The 21,242-nt window shown below is 43.0% G+C and overlaps 1 protein-coding gene across 5 annotated transcripts in view; it reads left to right on the top strand.

Annotated features, from left to right (window-relative positions):
* KIF13B (kinesin family member 13B) overlaps positions 1 to 20,260 on the top strand; it is a 173,148-nt gene extending 152,888 nt beyond the window's left edge. For 2 of the 5 annotated variants that reach the window (XM_077331968.1, XM_077331959.1), the window contains 3 exons: positions 761 to 823; positions 5,857 to 6,907; positions 10,843 to 20,260. In XM_077331968.1, the coding sequence (XP_077188083.1) occupies positions 761 to 823; positions 5,857 to 6,907; positions 10,843 to 11,135 (1,407 nt within the window). In that variant the 3' untranslated portion in view covers positions 11,136 to 20,260. The remainder of the gene's footprint in view (positions 1 to 760; positions 824 to 5,856; positions 6,908 to 10,842) is intronic. The other 3 variants (XM_077331976.1, XM_077331986.1, XM_077331996.1) reach the window with 3 other exon arrangements.
* Positions 20,261 to 21,242: the final 982 nt, after the last annotated feature.

Genomic DNA, 21,242 nt, shown 5'->3' with positions numbered 1-21,242 from the left:
GCTGATAGATGGTCTCCCTTTTTGAACATACGTGTGCAAGCACACCCGTATGGATGTAGAACCAGTCTGGGAAAACACTGCCATCAAAGAGAGTGTGTTGGATTGTGCCTTCTCTTTACAGTTCAAGAGCAGCTGCATTACCATTTTGTGGAAGGTGCAGCAGAGAGGAGGTGGGAATGACTCATACGTGGCCCCTGAAGAATAAACTTTCATGTGATATTTGTAGCCGGTTCCCAGCTTCTGTCTCTCACGCTAGCATGTGTAAAAGCGGAACCCTGGAATGGGATTGGGTGTAGACGGAGGGCTGGGGCTACACAGATAGGCACATACAAACTTGCTCTTATTAACTTTTATGTGGACAAACTAAATGAGATGCATCTGACAACATAAAGGAAGGTCGGGGCATCGTTGTAAGGGAAGAAATCTTCATCCCTGTCTACTTCTGACACTGCAGGGCTGTTTCCATTGAAAAGGGACTCTAAGGGGAAAGTGACCATGGGGAACAGGTGAGGAAATTGTGTCACATCAGTGGTGGTGTCTCTTCCCCATCTGTGGCACGCACATGACCATCAATCCACACCTTACTTGCGGTGACAATGTGAATGCACTCCCTGAAAGAGGAGTTCCGTTGGGTTGTAACATTTTGTCTAAATTTGGTCTCATCATATTTTGTGTTTTGAAAGCCATTTTACCTGAGTCTTCCAAAACTTAATGCCATGGGGCATCTCTCTCTCTCTCTTTTTTTTTCTCTCTTCGCTAGTCTGTCCCACGAATTATGGTTCAGTCTGCCAGTATTGATGCCAGTGCTGTAAAATTTAAACAGGTAGGTCCTGTGCAAACTTCACCCCATGCTGATATTATTGGGCCTGTGAACTGGGAAGCTCTTCATTGTCACAGCACGGAATAAATGATTCTGTCTGTTGAAGGAGGGAGAGAGAGAAAATCTAACAGAAAGATATCATTTTGGCAGCCGCCCCTTTAATCTCAGCATGTTCATTTCTGCCCTGTAGTCAATTTGAAAAACAGGCTTTTCTAGCCCATCCTCACTGATTTCCCTTTTTAAAGTACATCTCTGTATTATCAACATTTCCTATTTTTAAAAATGTATTTATAATTCTTGTTGAAACTCAAGGCATATTACAGGATATAAAACAGTGCAAACACACAATAAAAGATATCCATTTGCACTGTTCGTTGGTTTAGGATTATACAATTTGAGAACAACACAAACAGTCTTATCTAAGGCAAGATATACTGTAAACAAAATGAAAGTTATGGGATAATGCAGTAAAAACAGGTAATATTTACAGTAATCATTGCAGTACATCACAATCCTAAAAAGGTAAAGGTAAAGGTATCCCCTGTGCAAGCACCAAGTCATGTCTGACCCTTGGGGTGACGCCCTCTAGCGTTTTCATGGCAGACTCAATACAGGGTGGTTTGCCAGTGCCTTCCCCAGTCATGACCGTTTACCCCCCAGCAAGCTGGGTACTCACAATCCTATTCTGTTATAAAGTGTGCTCCCGGACTGTTTGATTCTACTAAAGATCTAATCTCTTTTTAAAATGATTTCCGAAACATTTCTGGGCCTTCTTGGTCTCCTCAGGCAAACCATTCCACAGCCACTGCCGAAAATGCACATGAATAGGCAGCTGCTTGTCTTCTTGTCCATGTGCAGGGTGACATATAGAATAGAATAATAGAATAATAGAGTTGGAAGGGACCTCCTGGGTTATCTAGTCCAACCCCCTGCACTATGCAGGACACTCACAACCCTATCACTCATCCACTGTAACCTGCCATCCCTTTGAACCTTCACAGAATCAGCCTCTACGTCAGATGGGTATCCAGCCTCTGTTTAAAAATTTCCAAAGACGGAGAACCCACCACCACCCGAGAAAGCCTGTCAGGAACTGCTCTAGACAGAATTTCTTTTGAATTAATTTCATCCCATTGGTTCTGGTCCGTCCCACCGGGGCAAGAGAGAACAACTCTGTTCCATCCTCTATATGGCAGCCTTTTAAATACTTGAAGATGGTTATCAGATCTTCTCTCAGTCATTTCCTTTCCAGGCTAAACAGACCAAGTTCATCCAACCTTTCCTCATATGTCTTAGTTTCCAAACCCATATCATCTATGTTGCTCTCCAGGTTGCCTACATCCCTCTTCAACTGTGGTGCCCAAAACTGTGGTGCCCAAAACTCCAAGTGAGGCCAAACCAGAGCAGAGTAAAGTGGTACCATCACCTCCCACAATCTGGACACAATACTCCATTTGATACAGCCCAAAATTCCAATTGCCTTTTTAGCCACTGAGTCACACTGCTGACTTACGTTCGATGTATGGTCTACTAAGACTCCTAGATACTTTTCGCACATACTACTGCCAAGACAAGTCTCCCCCATCCTATATTGGTATATATGGTTTTTTCTACCTAAATGCAGAACTTTACATTTGTCCCTATTGGATTTGATTTTATTCAGTTTAGAAGAATAATAAGAGTTAGTTCTTATATGCCACTTTTCTCTACCCAAAGGAGTCTCAAAGCGGCTTACAATCCCTTTCCCTTTTCTCTCCCCATAACAGACTCCCTGTGAGGGAGGTAAGAGAGCCATGATATTACTGCTTGGTCAGAAAGCTCTATCAGTGCTGTCGCGAGCCCAAGTTCACCCAGCTGGTTGCATGTGGAGGAACGCAGAATCAAACCCAGCTCGCTAAATTAGAAGTCCGCACTCCTACCCATTACACCAAGCTGACTCAGTTTTTGAGCTATCAAGATCATCCTGTATTCTGCTTCTTTCTTCTGCTGGGTTTGCTACCCCCTGTAAATTTAATAAGTAACCCCTCTAATCCCTCATCCAAATATGTTGAACAACACAGGCCCCAGGACAGATCCCTAGGGAACGCCACTTATCACTCTTCTCCAAGAGGATGCTGAACCATTAACAAGCACTCTTTGGGTATGATCTGTCAACCAGTTATCTATCCACCTGACAGAATTAGGATCCATACTGCATTTTACCAACTTGTCAACAAGAATATAATGTAGAGCCTTATCAAAAGCTTTATTTAAATCCAGATAAACTATGTCCCCGGCATTCCCCTGATCCAGCAAGGTAGTCACTTTCTCGAAAAAAGAGATAAGGTTGGTCTGACATGACTTGTTCTTGCAAAACCCATGCTGAGTCTTAGAAATCACAGCTCTCAGTTCCAGCTGCTCAAGGACCGATTGTTTGATGACTTGTTCCAAAATTATGCCAGCTACAGATGTCAAGCTGACGGGTCAGTAGTTACCCGAATCCACCATTTTCCCTTTCTTGAAGATGGGGACAACATTCACCCACCTCCAGTCATCTGGTACCTTGCCTGTTCTCCAAGAAGTGTCAAAAATAATGGACAGAAGTTCAGAGATTACATCTGCAAGTTCTCTTAGTACCCTTGGATGCACTTCAGAAGAATTTCTTTCATTTAAAGAAAATAGGTGTTTATGGACTGTATGGATCTTTAGAAGGCAGGTCTGTGGGTCCAACATCATGAAGGGCTTTGAAGAGCCTTGTACTAAACTCAGAAACTGACTGGTTAACAGTGTATTGTCTGCAAAATGGGTGTGACGTGTGGGTTCCAGCTGGAGTTTCTGAGATGTCTTTAAGGGCAGGTTAACATAGAGTGCATTGGGTATTACGTGCCACCAAGTCTTCTCCAACCTATGATGACCCTATGAATTAATGACCTCCAAAACATCCAAATGTCAACAGCTTTGCTTAGATCTTGCAACTGAAGGCCATTACTTCCTAAACTGATTCAATCCAGTCCCTGTTGGGTCTTCCTCTTTTGCTACTGCCTGGAACTTTTCCTAGTATTATTTTTTCCAGTGACTCTTGTCTTCTCATAATGTGATCAAAGCATGATAGCCTCAGTGTAGTCATTTTAGCTTATAGGGAAAGTTCCGGCTTTCTTTGTTCTAGAGCCCACTTATTTATCTTTCTGGTGGTCTGCAGCTTTCTTCCAAGGCCACATTTCAAGTGGATCATCTTTCATCTGTCAGCTTTCTTCATTGTCCAACTTTCATATGTGTGCATAGTAAAGGGGAATTCTGTGGTCTGAATTAACTTGATCTTGGTCACCAGAGATCTTTTCTAGCTCCTTCCTGGCTGCCCTCCCCAGTCTCAATCTCCTTCTGATTTCTTGGCTGCAGTCTCCCTTTTGGTTGATGATTGAGCCAAGGAATAGAAAATCTTAAATAATTCCAATTTCTTCATTGAAGTAACAGTAGACCGCAAAGTCATTTGGGGAAAGTTGCTTCCCTCTTTAGATAAAACACTGTTTTGGAAATTGCTCCCTCTCTTGTGACCCTAGGGATCTCAAGTTACAGGAACTGCTTGGGAAATGATCCCACCACAACACCTCACAGGTAATTTAGAAAGGAACTCTTAGCAAATGTAAAACTTTTCACAGACTTCTCCTGTGAATCTAAAATGAGGTCTTGGGAAGATTTAAAGCCACCTACAGTGCCAGGATTGGCAAAAATAATCGATCTTTCTGAGTTTAAGGTGTTATCACCGCAATATACATCATTAAGATGGACTGTTAATCTTAGATGGCAAAGTTAACTTCATACCCTGCATGTTTGTAATACTGCAGTGAAGTGGCTGAGAAGAGGGACTGGTGTTTAGAACGTGGAGCTGTGCAGTGTGACACTAGGCTGTGAAATGAGTGATTTATCTGTCCTGTGAATTAAGCCAAATAACTGAGACAGATCTTGCTTGGGTTTTTCCCTTCACATAAATCGCCCTTTTCAAACAGCAAATGCCCATTCCAGTAATATAAATAATCTTTCAGTAAATAATGGGGGCATATTTCTTGTGTCGGGTGCACTTACATATTAATCCCGATGGGCCTTCGATGAGAAAATACCCATTAGCCAAACAGCTTCCTTTTGCACTAGTGTTAAAATCTATCATTAAAACTCTTTGGGTTTGTTAAAATCTTACTTACGTTTATAAGAGGATCACTGGGCTGTGGTTAGTTACTAATATCTGAAGTTCTTCCTGTTGTCCTCCAACCTCCAGACCCTGGATTCTCTCCTCTGTGGTCAGTGGGCTGAGTGCTCCCTCAGCCAAGTCCCAGTTCTGACTTATTTATTTACACTTAGATTTGTAAAATTGCCCCGCTCAGCCCAGCTGTCTTGCGGTGGTGTACATCACATTAAAACAACACTGAATAAAACAGTTAAAATCTAAAACAACATCAGCATCCTTACTGACAAGCCTCTCCCATATTACTCTCCTATAGTTGGTTGCCAGAATATAGATGTTATAGGGGAGTGTGTTGTAGGGTCGGGGGTCTAGGTGTTACTGGTGGCCTGGCCTCAACCAAATGCCTGGTGGAAGAGGTTCATCTTGCAGGCCCTGCAAAACTGAGTTAAGTTCCGACAGGACCCGAGTCTCCTCCGGGAGCTCATTCCATCAGATGCGGGGCCAGGACCAAAAAGCCCTGGCTCTGATTGAGGTCAGGTGCATCTCTCATTGGCCAGGGACCACCACCCTGTAAGAACCGGCTAGAACCATATCTATTTATACTCTTCCATTCCACCACTTAGTTTCTTGCCAAAAAATTGCAATGTTCCATGTAAACCGCCCAGAGCTTTAAAGAATGGGCGGTATAAAAATCCAAAATAAATAAATAAATAAATAAAACTCTCAAGCTCCTTCCAACCTGCCCAGGGAAAATAAACTAGATATACTATAATTAATTTTGTACACTATTTTATCTAGCAGCAGGGCTGGCAATTTCTTTGCTTTGTATAATGATGGCATCTTAAGAGGCTTCCTGAACATAGCTCCATTTCCTTTTCAGGTTATGCATGAGGAAGGAAGCAAAGAGTCACTTGAGATGACCACACATTCTAGTGAGCTGGGAAAAAAATCTGAAAAGTCACCTAAAGTGCCTTCACATCAGTCCATGGCAGACATTCCAACCCAGGACTCCCAAGAAGGGCCACCGAGCCCTTTGAGTGAAGCGTCTAGTGGCTACTTCTCCCACAGTGTTTCAACAGCAACCCTTTCTGAAGCACTTGCACCAGGAAATGATTTCCCCCTTCAAGCCAGCAGCCAGATATCTGCAGCAGGTGATGGGCCCCAGTCTGCAACGGCTAACCAGATGGGATCTGCTGCAGAAGGTCCTATAAAGTCATGTTCTGTTATAAGTTCTGAGGTTTCACCTTCTCTTCTGAGGGGTGATTCAGTGGGCCCTTGCTCTAAAATTGACCATATAAGAACTAAAGACAATAACAAAGTTAATGGTGAGGGCAATTTAAGGTCAAAGTCTGTTGTCTCTTCTGTAGGTGATGACCAAGCTAATGCTTCTCTAGCTACTAATGCTAAAAGCTATTCTTCTACCTCCTCCTCAAAGAAAGAGCTGCCATTGACACAGCCACCTGTAACTTCAGTAACCTGGGACCCTCCTCCTGTTATTGGCCAGGGCAGTTCAACATCCATTTCCGAAACAGGCCATACAAAATCTCAGGTTCTTCCCAATCTTTCATCTCAACCCAGCAATGCAGCCTCTCCATTCAAAATCCAAAGAGTAAGGACATCAGAACTTAAGTCCTTCTCAAACATGTTGGGAGGAGATCAAGGAGGATTCTCAAGCTCTGAGGAAGAGAACGTTGGAGAAAGAAGGAAACAGAATTCACAAGAGTCTGGCCAGAACAATGGCACAGAAGCTGTTTCTGAAGAAAAACTGGAAGTAACATCTGACTCAGAAGAAGCCAATGAGATACCAGACTGGCTAAAGGAGGGTGAATATGTGACTGTTGGTACAAATAAGACTGGAATAGTCCGTTATGTTGGCCCAACAGACTTCCAGGAGGGAACATGGATTGGTGTAGAGTTGGATTTGCCATCAGGTAAGTGTTGGAAGAAGTGATGGGCATGCTTGGGTTGTGATGAGGGACACAGTGGGAGTCTTCCTCCAGTACAAATCTTTAACCACAGTAAGGAAGTTGAGGTTTTTGTCATTTTCTGCATTTCATGCATTGTTGATCCCTTGCTCCAAAGCCTTCTAGACTGGAACCACTGTTTGCTACAAGTTGACTGGACATAGGGCAAATGATTTATCCAGTCTCTAGATTAGCATAGCTTGCTGTGGGTAGCACGGGATGCATATTGCTCTGAAAATTCGGGACATTTGCTGCATCCAGTTGTACCTCTGTAGATAACAATGGCTTAGTCAATCACATTATACTTGATGCAGATTCTGCTAGTCCTAAAAGTACTCTTAAAATCCAAGTTGACCTAAGGCAAGGCAAAGGATTTCAGGGTCTGTGTTTCTTTTTCCCCACATCTGGACAAACACCAAACACTGCCAGAGTGAATAGAGTCAGTTGAGGGGTGTTATCTTGGTGTGGTAACATTTAGTGCTCTTCGTCCATGAACTACAGCATGCAATTTTCTGGTAGCTTACAGAGATGGTGTTTTTGAGCACCTTGTCCTACCCCCCAAACACAAAGATGAATCTGCTAATGATTTTATTGGAGCCATGATCTCTGGTGAGTCTATATGCAGAAGCCTTAGGGATTTCTTCACTGGGATGTCCTATAGCTAGCAGAAACAGCTTTTTAAAAAGTTTGTTCCTTGGTGTAGTGGTTAGGAGTGCGGACTTGTAATCTGGCATGCCAGGTTCGATTCTGCGCTCCCCCACATGCAACCAGCTGGGTGACCTTGGGCTCGCCACGGCACTGATAAAACTGTTCTGACCGGGCAGTGATATCAGGGCTCTCTCAGCCTCACCCACCCCACAGGGTGTCTGTTGTGGGGGGAGGAATGGGAAGGCGACTGTAAGCCGCTTTGAGCCTCCTTCGGGTAGGGAAAAGCGGCATATAAGAACCAACTCTTCTTCTTCTTCTTCTTCTATTTAAGGTTTTGAATTTATGTTTATATTCACTTTATTTTCAAGAGTTTCTTCCCTGTTAACAATACTTCTGTATATCAGTGGTGGAGTACTTTTGTGTACAGTTTTGTTGCAAAGTTTAAACATTGTTCAGTTTAAAGAATTTTCTAGAATGACTCCTGAACTGGTCTTCTGAGATTTTTCTGTGTCTAGAAATTAGCCCTGGTTTTTATTGCATATGGAGCTTTCCTTGGGTGTAGGTTTTTAATTATTTAACTTGACATGATAACTTTTAACTCTCTGTATTTGGGAGCACTGTGGAAGGAATATTAGTGCAGGTATAGCATGTCAAGATGGTTGGAAATATCGCAGACTTGAGGCTGGTGGCCAAATGAGGCTGAAGATATGCATCCTACCATAGTGTAGGTGGATATTTGATTAAGGGATGGACTTGCATTTTAAGGCACACAGTGAAATTGAGTCCAGTTCAAATGGTAGAGAGGGCCTAGCATTGTATGCAGAAGCTCCCAGGCTCAATCTTAGGGACTTCCTGTTAAAAGGACTTTAGATAGCAAATGATGGGGAAGGTTCTTTGCCTGAGACCTTACAGAGACACTGCTAGTTGGATCAGGCAGTACTGCATGGACCAGGTCAACCTCATATTTTGAGTGCTAGAAAAATCATTGCTTATACTGCATAACAGCTTTTTTTTAAAGTTCTAAATCCTTGAAGTGCACAGTATAAATAATTATTTTTTTCATAAAGTTGTAAAAATTATATGCTGAGCTATTCTTGCCAGCTATGGCCTATTGGTAAGATGCAACAGGCCTGTACTGCAGGCTGAAAGTGTTTTTCACTAATTTCCACCTAGTATCAATTTCCTGAGTCGAGGTAACCCCAGCTTTGTGTGGGGTACAGCATAGCATAGCTGTGCATGCAGAAGGTCACTTGTTCAGTCCCAGGCAATTTGGCAGAAAGGCTTGAGAAATACCTTTACCTGACACAATAGAGAGTTGCTGCCACTCAGAGTGGACAAAACTGAACGGGATGAGGCAAAGGTCTGGTTTATGAGGCAGCAGAAATGAAATAAAAGCCCAGTAGCACCTTAAAGGCAAACAGCATGGGATTTCATGAAGCAGAGCTCATGTCTTCAGATGCTATGGAAAGGCATCATTTTATAGAGAATTGTATAAGGAAAATCTCACTGAGGGGAGGAGCAGAGAGAAATTTTATATGTATCCTGTCATCGATCTTTCTAAGGGACTAGTTGTTGACTGTTATCAATAATGTTGATTGAGGTCAGAGGTTCCAGCTTCTCGTGGGGTACAAATAAATTAAAATGAATTAGGATAAACATGGCTAAACAGAAAGAAACAGTCTTGAAAGAGAAGAAAAGATAAGGATACATCATGTTAAGAAGAACCAATTAAAAGTCTGAAAAGCGTGTCCTGTTGAGACCAGGAAAAGGGAGTGCCAACTTCATTCCCATGAACACCAAGGCAGTACTGTGACTTTGCCTAAGAACATCGGCTGCACCATCTTCAGTTCATCCACTTGTACACCATCCAGTGCAAAGTGTGCAGTTGTGTGCCAACAGTGCACTTCTGCTACCTACATTGGACAGAAATTTCGGTCTCTAAGTGAAATGAACACAAATCTGACATGAGAGATCACAATATTCAGTGTGAGGAACACTTGTGTTTGTATATGGGGACAATGGGAATCACCCCTGAAAGATCTCTGAAAGGATTCTCCTCAAGGCCTCTGTCCAACTCTTCCCCTGCCCCAAATCTGTGATTTTTCCTGGTATTTCCGAAATGATTTCCTTCCATAGCCTCTGGAGAAGCTCTGACTAATATAGGATCATGTTGGAAGAAGTGCCAGTGCCATGGATTTCTGTTTTATTTTGATGCAATAGACAGACATCCTTTGGGAGTTACTGGACAGCAAAGTCATATGGTGAGAGCCAATGATCTTGAATCATTTCAAGGTCCCTGCATGTCCTGTTGTAGGTGTTTTGAAGGAGAGAGGAAAAAAAGTGCTCCCCCCCACATAATGTGGAAAACATCACTGTCACAAGATAGTTTCTAACTTACTTGAACTTGAAAAGGAGATGGGAGAAATTCATAGGGGATATCCATTGATGAAGAGCCTCTTGTGGCGCAGAGTGGTAAGGCAGCCGACATGCTGTCTGAAGCTCTGACCATGAGGCTGGGAGTTTGATCCAGGCAGCCAGCTCAAGGTTGACTCAGCCTTCCACCCTTCCGAGGTCGGTACAATGAGTACCCAGCTTGCTGTGGGGTAAAATGGTAATGACTGGGGAAGGCACTGGCAAACCACCCTGTATTGAGTCTGCCATGAAAACACTAGAGGGCGTCATCCCAAGGGTCAGACATGACCCGGTGCTTGCACTGGGGATACCTTTACCTTTACCTTATCCATTGATAGACCTGTCAACCACAATAACTAGGTGAAACTTGTGTGTTCAGAAGCAGTGTGCCCCTAAACACCCGTCATTGTGCGGCATGCTACAGGGGAGAAACTTGTGACCTGTGTTCAGCCAATGTGGGAAACAGAATGGTGCTTAGTGTGAAGTATTTGCGCTTTTCTTTCTGCTGGCTTCTTGAATACAAACACAGGGATTACTTAAGTGATTTGTTGACTAGAATATCAGATGGGAGGGACTTGTACGAAATAATGAGAAGCTATTCTGTTTATGGAAGACTATATGAACAAGCATTATTTCATGTTCAAGGGTGACTGCTGAAACTTTCCTCTCTGAAAACTTGGCTTTTGGAATGGTACAAATAAAAAGGCATCAGGGAGCAAATCCCTCTTTTATTCCCTGGGGCTTACTTTCAGGAAACTGTTCTCAGGGATGTATCCAGGAAGCGTGGATGGTTTGTCGTTCTTAATAACCCTCTTTTTCCTATTCACTTTCTTGTCCCAAAGGTAAAAACGATGGTTCAATCGGGGGACGGCAATACTTCAAGTGCAATCCAGGCTATGGCCTCCTTGTGAAACCAAGTAGGGTAAAAAGAGCCACGGGACCCGCAAGACGCCGAAGCGCTGGCCTGAAACTGCAAGGGGGAGTGACACCCGAGAACAGGAAGAGTAGCAGTTTGTCTGGATCAGCCACAAACTTGGCTTCTCTGACTGCCTTGGCCAAAACTGAAGGAGGATCCACTTTACGGCCAGAAAAGACCCAGAAGACTACAGAAAACAGGAAATCATGGGCGACATGAAGGAGGCCTGCTGGGAACCACACTACCTTTTTGAAACTGACACTTTGGAATGGCCTTACTTGCACAACTAAGCCTGCCCGGGAGATGACCAGCCCAGGGCAGCGTCACAATTGGGGTGGGGGTGGATTCTCTGCTGGAGTCATTGAGGTATGATCAATCCTTGGCCTGTTTTTGTGATGAGGGAATCATGTTGAGATTCCTGATGCAAATGATGGCACTTCTGTTTCTGTTTATACCAGTTCTTTCCCCCAAACCCACTACAAGTGTCCGTACAGAGGAAACAAACCAGTGAGTGTACTTCAAGGGAAAGCTGTTTGCCATACTGATTGCATCTGTTTCCAGCGCTTCTGAGAGATGTGGACGTGAGGATAACTTCTAGAGCAGAAGCCAAAGAATCTTTCTGTCAGTTGCTGGAGAGCTGTTGACAAAAGGCTCCCCCTTGAAGTACAGTAAAGCATAGAAAATCATACAACCTAGCAGGCTGTATGTTCCTGGTGTTTCACTGCTCCTAGTGAAGTCCATGGGAAGGCATTGCTCTTCACTCTGTTGGAATGAGGGATTGGGGCCAGTTCACCCTATTGGTTGCTTTTATGATGCTAAAACTTTTTTAAAAAACATATCTTGAATTCCATGATGAACTTGGAGGTCTTAGGCAATTTTAACTTTTTGTATTTTAAAAAGAGAAACAGGAAGGAATCAACTTTCCTCCAATCTGGAATCCTCCCCCCTTAATTTAAACACGCCAGCATGCCGTCTGGTGCTACTGTATTTATAAAGATGGTTCCCAGTTATTGGTCTAGGTTTCGGTCAGAATAGCTCTGTAACACTGATAGCCAGGTGTGGCCATCCTTCCTTTCATTCTGGATTTTAACATGTTTGTAAAGTAGATGCTCATTCCTTTTCCCAGTGCTATGGTATTTATTTGTTATTTATTGCTATTTTTAAAATAATAATAATAATAAAGCCCTTGCGACTTTACAATCAATCCATTGCCTACCATTTGCACAGAGGGTGCACAGTCCTGTTCAGGGTATCACCAAATTATTTGCATGCACTCACCCATCTAATGAATCTTTGTGCTCCTTTGTAATCTTCCTTCAAGAGGGCATCTTTCCTTGGAAGACATGGTGATTCAAGACTTCTGTGGCTGTACATGAGCTGCAGCAGCTGAGAACGGTCTGCTGTCTAGATGCAGTAGAATACCAGGGGGTTGGCATATTTCCACTTCTGCTGCTTGTATGAGACTCCATAACCAGAGGAAGCTTGTGGAGCCCATGGCAGTCCACTATGAATGGCTGGTGGATGGCGATCAGCTTGGTGAGTCACAAAGATTGACATCTGTCCACGGAGACTGGGCAATCCCAAGTTCGGCCAAGGATATTACTAAAACTTTGAGCCAGTTCTGATAGAAGCTTCTACAGCAGCAGTGTGTGTACATGTGTGTGCCCCCTGGAACATCTCCCACAAATGTGTGCTTGAGCAAATGTATGAAGTGATATCCAGGCAACTTGCTGCTGGAGAGAGTCCCTCCATGACTTGTAGAATCATCCACATTGAGTTGCACATATGAAGACGTCATGGTCTGTGTTTATAAATGTATACTGTGAGAAGTGTGTGACAGAGCAGCCTTGCTGATTTGTGTCTGGTTTGTGTCGGGATGGAAGACTTTCCTGAGACCCTTTGGACATTGCCTTCCCCTCTATGATGGAGGAAAAGCATGACAGGATAAGCAAATGTAAGCCTTTGCAAAAAAAAAATCAGTTGCCAGGGTTTGAGCTACCTCTTGATTTGGTAAACATGACTGGCATGTGTTACCTCTGATCCAGCGCAGATGTTTGAGTTATCTAAGTGATTTTTAAAAGGCCTGTGGTATTGGTAGTTGGACTCTGATGCTGATCTGCTCTCTTCCTTGCTGTGCAGGTGTGTACCCAAGTGCCTTTGCCTCTCCAGCCCCAGCGGTTGGAACAGAAGCTTCTGGATCTTAGACGGTTTAGTAAGGCAGGGGTAGTCAACCTGTGGTCCTCCAGATGTTCATGGACTACAATTCCCATGAGCCCCTGCCAGCAAACACTGGCAGGGGCTTATGGGAATTGTAGTCCATAGACATCTGGAGGACCACAGGTTGACTACCCCTGTAGTAAGGGAGCTGTAGCTGCTTATTAACTCTTAATTTGTAACTTTCTGTAAAGGGAACAGATATTAACGCAAGAACTTATTTATATAAAAAGTCACTTTTGTTTTTTCAAAATCAATTCTTAACTAATTTTTTTCCCAAGCAGTGTTAATTAGTTATATTTGGGGCATAAAACACTGCTGCAGCTAAGAGAAGCAAAGAAATCAGCAATTAAATCTTGGCCTAGAAAATGCGGAGGGTCAGAACATAATGGTTAAGAAAGGCCAACTCTAATCCGGAGTGCCAGGTTTGATTCTCCACTCTTCCACATGTAGCCAGCTGAGTGACCTTGGGCGGGTTGCAGTTCTCTTCGGGCTGTTCTTGCAGATCAGTTCTTTTACAGCTCTCTCAGCCCCACCTACCTCATAGGATGTCTGTTGTGGGGAGAAGGAGGGAAAGGTGTTTGTAAGACGCTTTGGGACTCCTGATAAAGGAAAGTGGGGTATAAAAAACCAGCTTCTAAATAAGAGAAAATAAATCCCCCTCTCTTGAAAGCATAGACCTTGGCAGTCTTATTGGTCTTTAAGGTGCTGCTAATATCAAATCTAGCTCTTCTGTTGCTGAACAACAGAGCTCCCCCCCCAAAAAAAACACATACACACCCCAACATACAAGGGCTAGTTGTCTACTAGAGTCACTTAAAATTTGAATTTTTTGTATGGTAACAACAGAATGTGGATTCACGGTTGTCTTTAAATAAAATAAAATGTGTAGCTGCCTGGTGCAGCAGATTTTGATCCCTATCCAAAGAGAGCTTGTCACACAAGACCTGTTGAAAATGAGGGGATTTAAATTGGCAAACTTGCAAACTTAAATGGACTCCGGGGAATGGTAGAGGACAGGAAGGCCTGGAGGATCATTGTCCATGGGGTCACGATGGGTCGGACACGACTTCGCACATAACAACAACAAATTGGCCACAACTTTGTGAAAACTTCAGATCTGCCCTTAAGAAGAGCTTTCCAGGCTTCCATGTTTCCCCATCCTTAAGTGTGGTCACAGCCACACACAGCCTGACCTCTCTGTGCTTATAGATTAGATGTAGGGAGTGTGAACTAGGCACAAACATTCCCTTATTGCTAGGGTAGATACCAACTGTTGACTGCAACCTTAACTACTTTAATGTTAACTACTTACTCGCATGTATGCATGTCTGGCCAGTCCCTGATCAGTAGGTAGCATTGCTCTGTTGGTTTTTCTTGTGCCGTGGTTTTTCATGCACTTTACATAAAAAGACTCAAGGGCCAGTTCTGCAAGAGCTTTAGGCCATAGTCTACAGCTCCTTAGACCAGCATGATCTGAATAGCCCACTTTTCTTATATCCCAATTTCTTAATTGTATATTTCACTGAATGACTAAACGACAGAATGTTTGGGTCTGGTTTGAAAGAGTACAAAAGGGGGTTGCTCAAGAAACATAAGCTAGATGTCTATCTGAGAAGGTGGAGTTTGCATGGGTTTTTTGTCATCTTTACAATAAGATATGCATGTCTCCTTTTCTTTAAGAAAAGATTAGTCACTTTTAAAAAATCCCTTAGATGTATTCCTCAACAAATGAAGTTATTGAAGAGAGTATTTGATGGACTTTTTCCATGTTAATAAAAAGGAGAGACAAATGTTATCACTGTGATTCCCATTTACTTGTACATAGATCAGATTTCATAAGATTGCTGTGTTGTAGCTGTGTCTTCATGAAATCTTACGGACTTCTTTTGAAATTCTAAAGCAAAGACGTCCTCATTTAAACTTATCTTCTTGTTCTCAACTGACTAAAATGCTATCATTCTGTTCTTAACTTTTTATCAAAATTCACATACTTAAACTTGTCTGTTTTACATTACAACTGAAGTTGTTGATTTTACACATCATTTTGCATCAGATTTTATAAAGAAAGCTCTCTTAGGGCTGGATTGAGGGGAGTTTGTTTTTCCTAGGAACTGATGCAGACTTGTCTTGTGAACCGACTGTTAGTTTCTTTCAATCAACCCGCTATTCTTTCAATAGTGCCTTCTTGCTCAGTCCAAGTTTTCCCCATTACATCTTCTGTATGGCAGCTGCTTTAAATCCCATCGAATGCCAGTTGCTACCAAGTGGGAAACTATTTTGCACCATACTTCACCTTTTAATTCAGTAGATTTTCTCTTTACCATCATAAGCTGACTATAGAAAAAGTTACTATGGGAAAAAATAACCATGTGGTGAGATGCCACCGATAACTTATCATGTCGGCAACAGCTACACTGAGCAATTTACAGCCGCCTTCACATATCTATACCAAGAAGTAAAAGACATGTAATACTTCTTATTAGAGCCAGACAAAATGATGCAAAACTTGATCTGGAAAATCTGCTTTGTTGTAAAAAATTATGTAATTCCTGGCTTGGTGAGTTCTGATGAGCTGGGAAGTTTCCATATTTTCTATCATCTTGCTTGTCCCTACTAAAGGTATTATATGGATTTTATTTCTTGTTCCATATATCTAAACCACTTCCCTGTTGGTTTATCTCCATCTTGACCATGCTCCCAGCCATGTGTTGAGGCAGCCTGAAAAAATGTTTCACTCAGGTAGGTTGGCTAGTAAAGCCAAGATGCCAGTTGTAAGAAAGGGGGGTAGGCTTTCATAAGAAGCAACATTCCAGTCCCTACTGTTTAATATTCAAGATGCAATCGCAAAAGTATTGCTTTCTATTTTCTCAAACCTCATAACTTTAGCAATGTCCTCAGTACAGCCAGTCACTTTTTTTTGAACAAACAAAAGAGATTTACAACTTTGGCATATCCATGTAGTCTATAAATCAGTTTTAAATGTACACACTGATAGCTGCTACTTGCTGGCATGTAAAACCAGTGGGTTGACACTTGCTACAACAACGCTTGAGAGTTCCTTGGCGCTGATGCTTGAAACATAACAGTAACATGTTAATAGTACAATAGTACTTTCTCATGGCAATTGTAGCACCCACATTTGTTTTCATTGTTAGTTTCTGCCCCCTACAGAGATCTCCAGTGTTCCATGGAAGCTGAGACACCAGAATGCCTTGCCCAAGAAGATGGTGGCCAGCAGCACTATCTTTTTGGGCGTGGCTGGACATGCCCAGTAAGGTATTCACTTGCTCAACTTGACTCTTTTAGAGATACTTTGCTGGGTCAGTGAGCAGGCGGGTTGGGCCCTAACTTTCTCCAGTGACCTGGTCGCGACTGTCTGCACAAATGGGTAGAAGCTCCTTCTCCTCAAACAAAACAACGCACTTTGTTCCCTGCAATTCTTGAAGCAGGAAGGGTTTCCCCAGACTCCCCAATTCTCAGCCCTGTCCTCTTGCAATAGGACATGCATCTTCTCATCAAAGCAATTCAACAATTCAACATCTGCTGAAAATAGGGGTGATAGAGAAGATTCCCAAGGATCAGAAATGCATGGAGAAATGCAAGGTGGAGACCTTGAGGACCATACTATCAGATATTCAAAAAGAGGATTTTTTTTTTAGCTTCCATAGATCTGTTGGAAGCTTATTTGCATATCCCCATTCTGGAAGCCCACCACAGATTCCTACACTTCACTTACAGTCCTCAGCATTTTCAATAACGGCTCTCCCATTGGGTCTCACCAAAGAGTTTTTGCACCAAGAGTTTTTGCCACGATCCTGGTGTCCTTGGTCACCCCCCTGAGAATCCAGGGCATTGCTATTTTCCCCCTTTTCCCTTTTTGGACAATAAATCAGATCTCACTCCTCCACATAATGTCCTGTCTTCAGGAACACGGTTTTATAGTACACTTGGAAAAGAGTAATTTGTCTCCTGCTCAGAGGCTATTTCATTTGGGAGTAGCGATACATACCAACCTAGATCAAGTTTTTTTGTCACCCAAGGGGCAAGAGAAGTTGAAATCTGCAATTCAGCTTGTGTCCAACAAGTCAGAGATGGAAGTGATGTCGTTGTCCGTATTAATAAACTACTACTCCTAGCAAGCAGCTGGACATGTTAGTTGCCTGACAAGATGTGGTAAGGTGGGCTCACTTCCATGCTCGTCCACGTCAAAAGGTTTTGCTTCCATATCAGAATGGAATTGCAAGGAAAAAGTTGTTCAAGGTCACGGTGTAGAGGTTGAGCGGGCTCAGTTCATGGAATTAAGTTACCAGGGGAGGGTAATAAACACGCTGCCTCAAGTAAAGATTCCAACAGGATCTATGATAGAACCTGGTAGGTTTTTCATAAGTGGTATACAGAAAAGAAGTTGAATCCCTTCAAGGTTGAGGTTAGGGAGATCCTTAGATTTTTGCAGCATGGCCTAGATCAGAGACTTGGCACTAGTACTCTTAGGAGACAGGTGACAACATTATTAGCAATATGGGGTAAAGCATTGTCCCAGCTCCCACACATCAAATGGTTCCTAAGGAGAACTCCCTTGCTTAATCCCCCACAAGTACATAGATTCCCCACTTGGAGTCTGAAGGCAGTTTTTAAGGCTCCGGCTAAGCCCCCTTTTGAACCCATGGCTAGTTGCCCATTGAAAGAGCTGGCCTTTAAGATCATCATCCTGGTGGAACTCTTGACAGCCAGGAGAGCATCAGAACTGAGGGCCTTGTCTGTAGGCAAGGAACTTAGCATTTTTCATAATGATAGGGTGATTCTTAGACTAGATCCAGCTTTGGTGCCAAAGGTTTATTCAGCTCTTCATCAAGGGGAAAAGTTAGGGCCTTTCTGCACAAGGACCAATGTTGCCAATTGGTCCCGCAAAGTGGAAACGCTATTTTTAAAAGTGCAATCTCGGCGTTACGCATACCTGCCTTTTTAGTGGAATTCAGTAGCGTTTCATTCGTTTCCCACAGGTTTCCGGTCTCACAAAAATTGTTAGTCAGAAAGTGATTTTTTCTGTGCTTTGTCCCGCCCCTGGCCATCACTCAAATGTACAGCCAATGGGCGGTTGTTATCATGCCCCGGGAAAGCCCCTTTCCCTTTAAGAACAGTTTTTTAAAAAAAAAGAAAAACACACATCGCAACGAATATGCTTTGATTCTTCTTAAAGGAGAGACCCATCTAGCTGGCGTGTCAGCTGGCAAGTCATCGTTACCACGCTTCCCCGAGTGAAAAAAAAAATCCCCCCCCCCCCCGCACGGGCACGATTTTAGGCCGAAAATAAAGGGAACTTGCAAACGGGGCTGTGTTGTGCTTGGGGACTTAGGTGAGCTTTAAAGCACTTCTGTGGAGGGACTGTAGCCGGAGAAGCCTCGCTGGGTGAATGAAGCCTCGCTGATTCATTGCTTTCTGCTCGCTCGGAGAAAAAAAAATGGCAATCGCTTCGCCGGAAGTTCGGAGGAGAGAGCTAGGGGGAGGGACTTTGTTGGAACCGCAACAATGGGAACGCACAGGTCTTTTTCACTACTGTTGCAGATTTTTTGCAAGAGTGTAGCGATTTTCGGATGGTGAATCCACTTTTCCCGATTTCCCTTTAAGCGCTACAACAAATCGCTTTTTGCGGGACTGTTTCAGGAGTGTGGCAGATTGTGTGCGACGTTTTGCGGAACTGCAAATTAGTAGCGTTTACAATTTGCAAGCCTTCTGCTACATTGTGCGGAATGGCCCTTAGTTTATCTGTCTTTTTGCCCTAAACTCCAAGATCAGCCAGAAAATCATGTTTGCCTCATTCAGGAAGGCCACAAGGTTCCCACTTCCAACATCAGCAGATGGTTGCAGGGACGCACTTTTTTGGCATACCGGATGGCAGGTCTGAAAGCACCAGAAAGAGGGACAGCCATTCTGTTAGAGGGGCAGCTATGTCAGCACCCTACAGGGCTTTTATGTCTGTAGAGGCAATTTGTAAGGCAGCCACCTGGAAATTTGTTCACTCTTTCACACTACTGGAGAGACAAAGTGGCCTCAGCTGAGGCAGCTTTTGGGAGACAGGTGCTGCAGCAGGCTGTGTCATCTTAGTGTCCAGAGTGTTTCCTTCCCTGGAACAGGACTGCCCCAGACCAGACCACTGGAGAACGCAAGATTTGTTCACTTACCATGGGTCTTCCTTCCTGGTGATCTAGGGCTGGGGCAGTCTAGTTTTTCCCACCCTGGGTTGGAGCTCCAGACCCTGTGTTCTGAGAGACCTTGATTGTTGCAATCTGTTGGTTAAAAACAAAAAAATTCAGTAAGGTTTTTCTCCTTTTCTGACATACATTCTTAAATGTATTAGGAGGTTTTTTTAATTGTTCATTAGGTTAGAGTAGGAAGTTTATTCTGTGTTTCCTAACATTGGTTTCTAAAACTGTTTAAATTGTGAGTCCTCTTTTGGTTGGGATAGTTACTAGAAGTCTTCTGATGGTACTGCTTGGAACCAAACTGAGGAGTTTGGGGAAGCTCCTCCCCCTTCAGGAATTGCAGGGGGAAATGGGGTCTTGCGGGCTTCGAGGAGGAGGAGACTCTACCCATTGGTGCAGACTGCCCCAGCCCTAGATCACCAAGAAGGAAGATTCACAGTAAGTGAACAAATCTTCCATTCAAATACTACCAAAATTTAGCGCTCTGAGGAAATTTTGGCCCATTCCATTCCTGCCCATCCTCCACACTAAAAACAACAAAACTTGTAGATACAGCACTAGGCATGGTTACTTAAAAGTACCTTTCTATTAGTTATTGTCTGACACTAATGAAGCCAATTTATTTGGGGAGCCTTTTGGAATTTGGCTTTTCTGTTGATTTTGTGTTTGATTTTTGTGAATTGTGTAAAGGTAAGGAAATTGTATATAAAAGATGGCAGTCTAGATTGTGGTATTAAAAAAAAGTATTCTTGATCGTACCATTTTAAATGTGCTGAGATCCAAAGATTCTTGTAATGAATTGTAAAGTTTTTAACAATTTCTTGTATTATACTTGTACTATACTTAACTGTAATATTGTATCATACCTATGACATGATCTCTGTTACCTAAATAAACTCTTTAGGCTAAGCCTCTTTTCATTTCTGACACTTGTTTCCTGATCATAGCTTTGTAAAACAGCAATATTCAATCAGCCACGAAGTTACTCAAATCTGCTTCAAAAACCTCTCAAAAACAACCACCACAGGGAAGGCTGTCTTTAAATATAGGCATCTCTCTCTGTGTGTGTGTGATGTGTGTATGTGGGCAGCCCAAATAGAAGCAGCAGCAAGTAACTAGACTGGAGCTAAATCCCTCTCATAACTGGAAAAATTATTCCTTGGTTTATGCTATTTCAACCAGCATTTGCTCATATGCTTTTCATCTTCATGCCTTGAGGGCCAGAAACTTGTAAAATGTAAAAGAGGAGTGTTGCAAGGATCCGGGTTCTATACTTTGTGAAAGTATAGAGGAATACACCTCTTGAGCATATTGTGCCCTGAAACTATCACATTTTTCAGAGGTCCTGGTAGAAGTCCTGAGAAAGCTCTGCAGCCCCTCCTCCAATGTTCCAAATTAGGACATCTTCCCTTGGATGCATGGCAGATGGGGGGGGGGGGCAGGGAATAAAATGGGGATTATTTTAATGTATATTGGTTAATTGTTATTGTATTTTATTGTTTATGAATTGTTACCTGCTATGAGTTGGCTGGCCAGGAGCAGCAGCCTGTAAATTTAGCTAATAAATATGAATAAATAATAAATAGGAATACTTGAGAGAGCACCTCACTTGGGTGGGCACTACATTTGTGCCTACGCCTTCCACTGAGTACAATGTTGAAGCACAAACAGCTCAAAGACCGCTTCATTCACGCCCTGGCAGGGCAGAAGCCAACCTTGGTTCAAACTGGGAGACCAGCTTCTTTTCCACCTTCGTACAGGGCAGAGAAGTTTCTATGTCCCAAAATTATTTATTATTAAATTTCTAGCCTTCCACTCCTGTGGGCAGCAATTGGCAGGGAACAAACATTTCCCAATAAAATACCAATTAAATATTTCCCGCTTACAACCAAAAACCCAACTCAGCCTG

The sequence above is a fragment of the Paroedura picta genome, chromosome 1 (assembly GCF_049243985.1).
Source record: "Paroedura picta isolate Pp20150507F chromosome 1, Ppicta_v3.0, whole genome shotgun sequence".
NCBI lineage: Eukaryota > Metazoa > Chordata > Lepidosauria > Squamata > Gekkonidae > Paroedura > Paroedura picta.
The sequence above is the reverse complement of the archived record's forward strand: the minus strand, read 5'-3'. Positions and strand labels throughout refer to the sequence as shown.